This window comes from Odocoileus virginianus, chromosome 15 (assembly GCF_023699985.2).
Source record: "Odocoileus virginianus isolate 20LAN1187 ecotype Illinois chromosome 15, Ovbor_1.2, whole genome shotgun sequence".
NCBI classification, from domain to species: Eukaryota; Metazoa; Chordata; class Mammalia; order Artiodactyla; family Cervidae; genus Odocoileus; species Odocoileus virginianus.
Genome location: NC_069688.1, coordinates 1,570,663 through 1,580,346, shown reverse-complemented (window position 1 = coordinate 1,580,346; position 9,684 = coordinate 1,570,663). Strand labels below are relative to the sequence as shown.

Genomic DNA, 9,684 nt, shown 5'->3' with positions numbered 1-9,684 from the left:
CTGCAATTCTTTCATTGTGCCAACATCTCTGGGCTTTGCTGTTTCATCCCGGGGCAGGCTGGGATCTGACTCCAATTATGGCCTGAGTTAATGAGAGGCGTGTCTTGAGAAGGGTCAGCGTCCCGTTGCAGGTTAGCACAAGTAAGCTCATTAAGAGGACTTCAAGGGAGTGAGGGAGGGGTGCTCTCAGGCAGGCAGAGGGCCATTTTCTCTGACAGAGGCTCAGAGGGGTCGGGGCTGGTTAAAGGGTTGCTAGCATCCTCCCAACTGTCCTTTTCTGAGTCTCAGGACCCCACTCTTCCCAATAAAGAGCCCAACTCCACAGAGAAGTCCAGGTGAGCTTGTGACTTCAGCTTCTGTGGTAATTTTGTCTCAGGTGAGACTACAGGCAGGTCTGACCTTTAGCCCCATCAGCCCTGAGCCTACAAAAGATCAGGAAAGGCTGAAGGCTTGCTCTGAGAGTTTACAGTCAGAGCTTCCAATTTCCTCTCTGAAATCTCCCCATCTCAGGAAAAGCCCATCTCACAAGGCTCCACCGCCTTGGGGCAGCCTTGCCTTCAGTGGGCTGTCCACCCAGGCAGTGGCAGGTGACAACCTAAATAACTGTTTGGCCAGTGCCTGCTGCCAGGGAGGTCATCTCTGCTCTAGCACAATCAGCTCCAGATCCCCATTTCTGTGGGTCTGTTTCCTGTACCAACTACATATGTCTCAACCTTCAATCAGGAATGCAGAAACTTCAGCTATTTCAGACAGAGAGGGAGTTAAAGCCGAGAAATGGCTTCGAGGGTGTGGAAGGGCATGTGCTGGAGCATGAGGGAGCTGCCGCTGAGATGCAGCTTGGAGATGAGGAAGCTGCTGCTGCCCCTGGCTGGGGGCCGGGCCAACACTCCCCCCTAGACTGCCCAAGGTGCTGCCGCAGAGTGGAACCCCACCCCACTGTGCGCAGTGCAGGTGACTCCCTGTAACCAACCCCCACCCCAAATCCCCGCGTGCTGCCAACTTCACACAACCATAAGCGATGCTTCCTCCTCCATCCGTGCTGCACCCTCGCACCTGGGTCTCCCAGAAGCCAGCTGGCGGGAGGTTCTGGGAAGCATGGTTACCTAGTGCCCAGGGTACAGGGGCAGGTGCAGTGGGGAGGCAGCAGAAGCAGCGGGCACACCTGGGAGGCTGTGAGGATACATGGTGAACAAGAGCACCAACGACAGAATGATCTGCTAACTCATGTGCTGCTTCTCGTGCAGGGAAGTTTTGAGGATCTCAGATTCTTTCCTTCTCCCACTCACTTAGGTTCCAAGCTTGTTTCCTTTTTTACAAATGCTGGGCACATTCCCTCTTTCTGCAGATCTCTGTCTTTGCCTCACTCCTTACTTCTCAAAATGGCCAAATACAGCAACATGTCCTGCCAATTCCACAACCTGAGCTTCTCACCCTCCTTTTCTCCTTGAATTATTCTGGCTCTTTTCATCCTCCAGATGCTTGCCACACTCCTTCTTAAACTTAACCCATCCTGCTGTCAAACAAGCTGAAAGAGGAGAAACCTGATTAACAAACAATAACCTGCTAGAGAAACAAAATTTAAAAACGATGCCAGTCTGCTTCCTGTGTGGACCAAGGACCCTCGTGGGTAGCCTGTTTGCAGAGGAAAAGGCTTTCCTTTGGCTCTGAGCTGAATCCTGCAGGCTGAAACAGCACCTCCGTCTCTGCTTGGCACAGGGCATGGTGCCAGTCAGTCACCCCTCGGCAATCAGGATGAGCTTTTTAGTTGGGTCTGCTCCCTAGCTTCAAGACTCTTCAGGCTCCCCACTGCTCTCAGAAAGCAAGCCTAGCTTCTCACCTGCCAGTGGAGTGGGTCCCACCTACCTGGCTCACCACGTCTCCTGCACTCTCTGCCTCACTTGCTAAGCTCCTGCCACACTGGCCTTTTTGTTCCTCAAATCTGCCAAGGCGTCTTCTGGCTCAGGTGTTTTCCCACACGCTATCCTGTGAGAGTGCTCCATTCCTGCCTCCAAATCTGACCTCAGGGACTTTGCTGGTGGTCCAGAGGTTAAGGCTCCGCCCACCCAAAGCAGGGGCCCCGAGTTAGATCTCTGGTTTGGGAACTAGAGCCCACAAGCCCCAGTTAGGATGGGGAGCAGCCAAACAAATAAACATTTAAAAAAAAAAACAAAAAAACAAAAAACTGACCTTAAGTTTCATTTCTCAGAGACACCATGCCATCACTCTCATAGCATTTACCACAGGGGATGTTACTTTTCTTATCTTCCTTGTATTTGAAACTGCTTTGTGAGAACAGGGACTAGAGCTGTCTTGCTCACTGCCTGTAGCTTTCCTCTGTGCCTAGAAGGGCCTGCCATGTACTGGGGGCTCTTCCCCAAGACCTGAGGTCACACTGTCCTTGGGTTCTCAGCTTTCTCCTTCCAGAGACAAAGCATGCAGCAGGTGCTAAGGTGGCTGGGTCATCATGGCTGAAGGGAGATGTGAAGACTTTATGGCACTGCAGACGTCAGTAATCTGGGGCATCTGTGCTCTCTAGCTTCAGCTCCTCTCATTAAGATTGAAGGGCAGTGGTTTTCAGAGCCTACGAAACTTGCAGAAACACGCTCTGCAAAGTACACATTTTATGTTTTGTAATCATTGCCTAAGTGATAGGCAGAATTGAATCAAAAAGGTTAAACAAGGTACACTTTTAATCTTCCGGACCCCTTTCATGTGAATTTTGGAACTGAAGTTGATTTGGGGTGAAAGGACCTTGTAGCAGGAACAGGGCAAAATTCACACAGTAGTTTAGGCTCCTGCAGAGTGCTGCACGGTTGGCAAAGCACTTCCTCCTCCTCAGCTCCTCTGACACTCACGGCTGACCTGAGAGGGAGGTAGCACTGGATGGATGGGGGGATGGCTTTGGTCTTTATGCACCAGGCATGTTCACACCTTTTAACAACCCAAGATGGTGAGATTCTCCCGTTTCATCTTTGCAAATGAGGAAACAGTGGTTTGGAGACAGTCCTTTGTTGTGAGCAGAAAGACAAGTCTTATTCCACCTCCCAGCAGTATTCAATCCTGTTGAAACAGTATTTTTCAATTGGCTTTACAGACACATATAATCTGTTGGTTTTTCTTTTGCTCAATGGCCACTTTCAAGTTTCCTTTGCTGGATTTTTTTTATCTCAAAATGTTGGGGTAACCCAGGTTGTAGCCCTCAGATTTTTGTACTCTATCTACACTCTCCTCCCAGATACATTCATTCAGGTCCTTGGTTTTTAATTGTCACCTGGACAATGGTGGTCTGTATTTCACTGCTCCAGCCTGAACTCCGGGCTGGAATAGCCAACCGGCCAGTCAACACTGCAACTAGTGTTTCAAGGAAATTGAGACTTAATTTGCTCTAAACCCACCCCTGCCAAATTTGCTCCTCCTGCAGGCTTCCCCAGATCAGTAAACAGTACCACCATCTTTTAACTCAATCCTTTTCACCACCATCCTTTCCCTTAGAAAGACCATGATGAAGTAAAATTTGTATTTTATGGCAAGACAAGGAAACAATTACATTTTAAATTCTGTTTGGGCCTCCTTCTCTCCCTGACGTGTAGTGTGCACCTGCATTACATATTCACCACAGCTCCTCAAAGGCAGGAGTGCCTGCTCGACTGTGAAGATCAACTTTTTTTTTTTTCCTTTCTTTTCACGCTAGCGATGGAGCTTCTTATAAGAACACTGTGCTTTCTCAGCTCTTTAGGGGGTCACGTGACTTGCTTTGCACGTGCTTACCTGGGTTGTGTATCCTTGGTGAATTCTATGTAAAACATCAGTATGTCATTTTGATGTACAATCCTCTGTCTTGAAAATGTACCTACTATGCCTTCAACTTCTAAAAGGTGTTAAGGGCTCTCAGAGCTTTCTGAGAATCTGCTTCTACTTTATAAACCTCTAGCTTGAATAAAATACCTTTTTCTTCTTGATAGTTAATTGAATTTTCAGAGGTTACCTGTTGGCTCTATCTTTAAATTAGGTCCCCAAAATTTACAACCTACTATTTCCACCACCTCTCTCCATCCCTGTAACAGCTTCTTACCTGAACTCTGCCTGCTTCCATTCTCACTCCTCTATGGCCTATTCACATATGGCCACCTGAATATTCCTTGCAAAACTTAAGTGGGGCCTCCTAACTCTTCTGGAAAGAATTCCATGATTTACAAGACTCTATCTGATCCGGCCCGTGGCTATTTCCTACCATTCCTTACTCAGGACACCTTCAGTCACATTAGCATCCAACTCCTCACTTGCAATCACCTTCAACTCTACAATCTCTTTGCCTCCACCTTTACAATCTATCTTTGCGACTCGTCTCTGGTCTATTCACGTTCAGCAGTCAGAGGCATCTTTCTGAAACTTAAGACATATCCCATCATCCCTCTGGTATCTTTCAACCACTTCCCAATTTTCTTAGAATAAAAACCAACAGGACCTAGCCCCCGGCTACCTCTCGGATTTCACCTAGCACACCTGCCTACAGAGCGGTCATTTTGCGCTTCTTAAAAGGGTCCTCCCTCAGGGCCTCTGCCTTGTGGCTCCTTTAGCCGGCATAGCGCTTTCCAATCAGTAGGGCTGTTTTCTCTCCTCACTGCCCAGCCTTTTCCCTTTTTGCCCCGGTTTCTCTCTTCCCACGCTGTTTTCCTTCACGGAATTTCTCAGCATCCCAAGGCCGAACCATCACCCACAGCCTCCCCCGCCCCGCCGGAGCCTGAGGTCGCATTTCCGCTCCGCGCGCACAGCCGCGGGGGGAGCGCGGCATCACGGGATTTGTAGTCCGCCCCCACCGCCGCGCCACCCAACACTACAACTCCCACGGGGCAGTGGGACGTCGCTCCCCTACACCGACCGTGTAGGCCGGCCACCTTGCGGCTGGTAGGGGCTGCCGCCGCCGCCGCGGGGGCGGTGCGCAGAGATGGCGGACGTGGTCGTGGGCAAGGATAAGTGCGGGGAGCAGCGGTTGGTGTCGCTACCCCTGTCCCGCATCCGGGTCATCATGAAGAGCTCCCCCGAAGTGTCCAGCATCAACCAGGAGGCGCTGGTGCTCACCGCCAAAGCCACGGTGAGGCGGGCCGCGCGGGGAGGAGTTGAGGAGCGGGGGACCGCGGTGGGGGCCGCCCGAAACCGTCGCGCCCCGCCCCGCCCACCGGGCCCTGCGAGCTGCCGTGTCCACTTCGGGCCCTTGCTCTGCCTTCCCTTTTCTTTTGAGGGTCGCCTCACGCCCCTCTCGCATCGCGCGCGCCCTTCGCCCCGCCCCCCGGTGCCGCTCCTGCCCTCCTTCGCGCGCCGAGCCGCCCGCTCTTTCCGCTCCCGCCCTCCTTCGCGCGCCCGGCCGCACGCTCTTTCCGCTCCCGCCCTCCTTCGCGCCCTCGTCGCCACGCCCGTCCCGTTCCCGCCGTCCCTCGCGCGAGGGAGATCTGGGCTGCGGCGCATAGGTGACTTTTGGTGTCCCCTCCTTGAGCGTCACTGTACCAGGGGCCCCACAGCCCCTCCTTTTGCCGCTGCCGGTCTTTTTCGTGGCTTTGTGCCCAAGCTCCTTAAACGGTTCAGGGAGAGGGCCCGCGGCTTCCTCAGAAGGTGCGGCCGGGCTTGGCCGCTTGCCCACGCTGACCCGAGTCTCCTGGGCCAGTTGTTGTACAGTCCAAGAGTCGTGTCCGACTCTTGGCGACCGCGTGGGCTGCGGGGCCCCAGCCTTCACTAGCCCCCGTAGTTTCGTGGAGTCGGTGATGCCATCCAGCCATCTCGTCCTCTGTCGTCCCCTTCTGCCTTCAGTCTTTCCCAGTATCAGGGTCTTTTGTAATAGAGTCGGCTCTTCGTCTCAGATGACCGAAGTATTGGAGCTTCATCTTTAGCATCAGTCCTTCCAGTGAATATTCAGGGTCGACTTCCTTTAGGATCGACTGGTTAGACCTTCTTGCTCTCCGAGGGACTCTCAAGAGTCTCCTCCAACACCACAGTTGGAAAGCATCAATTCTTTGCTGCTTAGCTTTCTTTATGGTCCAACTCATATCCATACATGACTAGTGGAAAAACCATGGCTTTGACTGTAGGGACCCTGGGCCAGAATCGAAGTTTTAGCCCCCTCTTAGGCCCAAATAATTGTCTCTTGCTTTGGTGTAGGTAGGCCAGAACCTTCCTGTTCTTAACCCTTGGCCAGGTTTCTGCTTCACAGTCTTTAACTTTACTTGGAATCCATTTTCCAGCCCTGTTAGTTGGGTAGACAGTGTCCCTAGGGTATGTTGGTCAAAGCTGTAGCTAAAGGAAGTAGGAAATTGAGTGGTTTTGGGATATTTGTACCATTTCATTCTATAGATATTAAGGAGTTAAGGGTTCTGCAGTTGCTTCTTTAATCCCTTACTAACTCAATTAGATGGATTTAAAATAAAACTGAGAGAGGCTCATTTCAGATGGTTGCCTTAGGGAAGGTATCTGGATGAAACAGGAAATTGATCATTTTTTACCTTCAGGTTGTTGACTTAGGGTTGTAGGGGGACCACCCTACACAATGTACATTGAATACACAATGTGTGTTCTTGAGCGAAGAGAATTTTTGGATGGTCTCTTGCCCCTCTTTAACTGTAGAGGTTGGGCATTAAACGATTTATTATTATATATTACGATTTATTGTTATATATTTTTTGTAAGTTAGAAATCTAAAATAAACTCTTAGGAAATCCCTGCTTTCCTGCCAACTTTAATTCAGCCTTACTCTCTTCCTGACCTCATATTTCTCCTTTCTCCTTTTATTTCTCCTGTAATTTGATGAACCAAGATAATCTGCAATCATCTAAACTTAATGTAATTAAAAAGTGGGGTCTGGTAGGTTTTCAAAGCACTCCTTTCATTTTACTTTTTCATTTTGTTTTAGGAACTCTTTGTTCAATATCTCGCCACGTATTCCTATAGACATGGCAGTGGAAAAGAAAAGAAAGCACTCACCTATAGTGACTTATCAAATACTGCAGAGAAGTCGGAAACTTTTCAGTTCCTTGCAGGTACTTCGCTTTTGAAACATTCTGGTCAAAAAATAGTAATTACAGCTTTTCCTCCGCTCTTTTTCTGCTTTCACTGAAATAAACATCTTGGTGCTTTCTCCAGGTGCCACAGTTTACCTGGCACAGGACTAGAGGTTTAGTTTTGCCTGAGTATGTTTGTAATGCGGTTTACCTAGAGCACGAATTAACTTGGCATCCTGCAAAGGGTGTCTGGGCAAGCCAGGCAGGCCCATCCCTCAGGCTCCTCCTTACTTGGATGGGGAAACAAACTCATCATTGTTGTTGCAGAACAAGCTGTGTGCACCACAGCTAAAAAGAGCTTAAGGTGATCCTTGGGGCCAGCGTTGGGTCGGGTGAGTTGGACAGGGTTGCTTCCAGTGGTTAGCAGCACAGAGAAAAGCATAGTTCGCAGTCGGTGACCCAGGAACAGGTCCCTCACGTCAGTCAGGAGGCAGTGCGAATTTCCTGCTTTCACCCCAGAGGTGTGGTCTGAGACTGGTCTCCTCTTGGAACCTGTTTTAGAGGTCATAGCAGGGACTAGCATGTTTTGAAATTTGCATTGCTGACGTTAGTTTTATGTTTTTAAGATATATTACCAAAGAAGATTTTAGCTAGTAAATATCTGAAAATGCTTAAAGAGAAGAGAGAAGAGGAGGAGAACAACAAGGATGAGAGCGAAGACGATGAAGCGGAATCCTGACCCCGAAGACCAGCAGTGAGGACCCCCCGCATCAGCACCTTGGCTGTGAAGCGGCGTTCGTCTGTCCACCCTTCAGAGACTGCACAGACATCGTGTTCTTCCCTGGCTGAGACCGGGCATAATGCACCTCTGCCATAAATAGCCAACAGGAAAGGAACCCAGGCAGCAGCCTCTCTCCCCCAAGCTCACGCTGCAGCTGGAGTAGGAGGGGACTGCGAACAGACTATGAACCGGAAGGCACAGCCCGACTGCAGCGCTGAGCTCCAGAGGCAGTGGGACTCTGCTTAACTTTCTAGTTTGAAGATAGATTTTCAAGAACTTGTAAAAATACCAGTTGTGTAGATTCACATATGTATATTTTGAAATTAGTTCTGGTAAACAGCTAGATCCTGTTTTAGCTAAATATGTAGTCTGTAGGTAGGATTTTTGTATTTCAAGACAATCTGGCTTTGTATTCGTCCAACTACTGCATTTTTTTAAACTGTAAAATAAATTTTTCTTTTTTATTAAAAGCTGTATTTTTTTATTTTTAATTGGAGAATAATTACTTTACAGTATTGTGATGGTTTCTGCCATGCCATACATCAAGATGAATCAGGTATACATATGTTCCCTCCCTCTTAAACCTCCCTCCCACTTCCCTCCCTATCCCACCCCTCTAGGTTATCCCAGAACACCAGCTTTGGGTTTCCTCTTTCATACAGCAAATTCCCACTGGCTATCTGTTTTACATATGGTAATGTGTATGTTTCAATGCTACTGTCTCAAATCATCCCACCTCCCTCCCCCACATGTCCAAAAGCCTGTTGTGTATGTCTGCGTCTGCATTGCTGCCCTGTAGATAAGTTCATCAGTACTATCTTTCTAGATTCCCTATATATGTGTTAATGTACAATGTTTCTCTTTCTCTTTCTGACTGACTTCACTCTGTATAATAGGCTCTAGAAAATGCATCCCTTTTTATAGCTGACTAATACTCCATTGTGTATATGTACCACAGCTCCTTTATCCATTCATTTGTCGATGGACATCTAGGTTGCTTCTGTGTCCTATCGTAAGTAGTGCTGCAGAGCGTTGGGGTGTATGTGTCATGGTTCCCTCAGCCTGTATGCCCAGTAGTGGGATTGCTGGGTCATATGGTAGTTTTATTCCTAGTTTTTTAAAGAATCTTCATACTATTCTGCATAGTGGCAATATCAGTTTTAATTCCCACCAACAGTGCAAGATGGTGCCCTTTTCTCCACACCCTCTCCAGCATTTATTCTTTGTAGACTTTTTCTGATCCATGTGATAACCTCATTGTAGTTCTGATTTAAAAGCTGTATATATTTTTATAGTAAAATGTGTTACGGAACTAATTTTAGAATCCTCTATTACTCGTCTTTTTTTTTTTTTTTTTTGTTAGTTTTGGCTGCCCTGATCTTTGTTGCTGTGCTTAGGCTGTGCTCTGGCTGTGGCCAGGGGCCTGCTCCTGGTTGCGGTCTGTGGGCTTCTCTTTGTGGCGACTTCCCTGCAGAGCAGGGCTCTAGGTGCATGGGCTCAGTAGCTATGGCTTACAGGGTTAGTTGCCACGAGCCTTGTGGAAACTTCCCGGATCAATGATCGAACCTGGGTCTCCTGCATTGACTGGCCAACATGTGGGATCTTAGTTCCCCAACCAGGGATCAAACCTGAGCCTTCTGCAGTGGAAGCATACAGTCTTAACCACTGAATAACGGGAAGTCCAAAAACAAGCACTTTCTAATATTTCTATTCCTGGAGAAAAATTTCATATCACATTATTAAGTGAAATACAGTAAGAAATATTACCTCTGCCTAAGCATGTCTGTCTTAAAAAATTACAAAGCATTTTGTATTATTGAAGACCTCCATCATTTTTACTATTCCTTCATAGTAATTGTTTTTACTATCCACAAGAGAAAACCATAAGCCCTATTTCTATTCACATGGGGTATATTT

General features: G+C 48.3%; 1 protein-coding gene across 1 annotated transcript; it reads left to right on the top strand.

Annotated features, from left to right (window-relative positions):
• Positions 1-4,839: 4,839 nt before the first annotated feature.
• On the top strand, positions 4,840-8,237 carry CHRAC1 (chromatin accessibility complex subunit 1). Its single transcript, XM_020915011.2, has 3 exons — positions 4,840-5,092; positions 6,899-7,025; positions 7,613-8,237. Exons 1-3 carry the CDS (start codon positions 4,946-4,948, stop codon positions 7,723-7,725), a joined length of 387 nt encoding a protein of 128 aa, XP_020770670.1. The 5' UTR covers positions 4,840-4,945; the 3' UTR covers positions 7,726-8,237.
• Positions 8,238-9,684: the final 1,447 nt, after the last annotated feature.

What these genes read in the sequence shown, in the direction of transcription:
- CHRAC1 (XM_020915011.2), top strand. Translation starts at nt 4,946, where the DNA reads ATGGCGGACGTGGTCGTGGGCAAGGATAAGTGCGGGGAGCAGCGGTTG. An exon ending in TGCTCACCGCCAAAGCCACG is followed by an intron (nt 5,093 to 6,898) that starts GTGAGGCGGGCC and finishes ATTTTGTTTTAG; the next exon opens with GAACTCTTTGTTCAATATCT. An exon ending in AACTTTTCAGTTCCTTGCAG is followed by an intron (nt 7,026 to 7,612) that starts GTACTTCGCTTT and finishes TATGTTTTTAAG; the next exon opens with ATATATTACCAAAGAAGATT.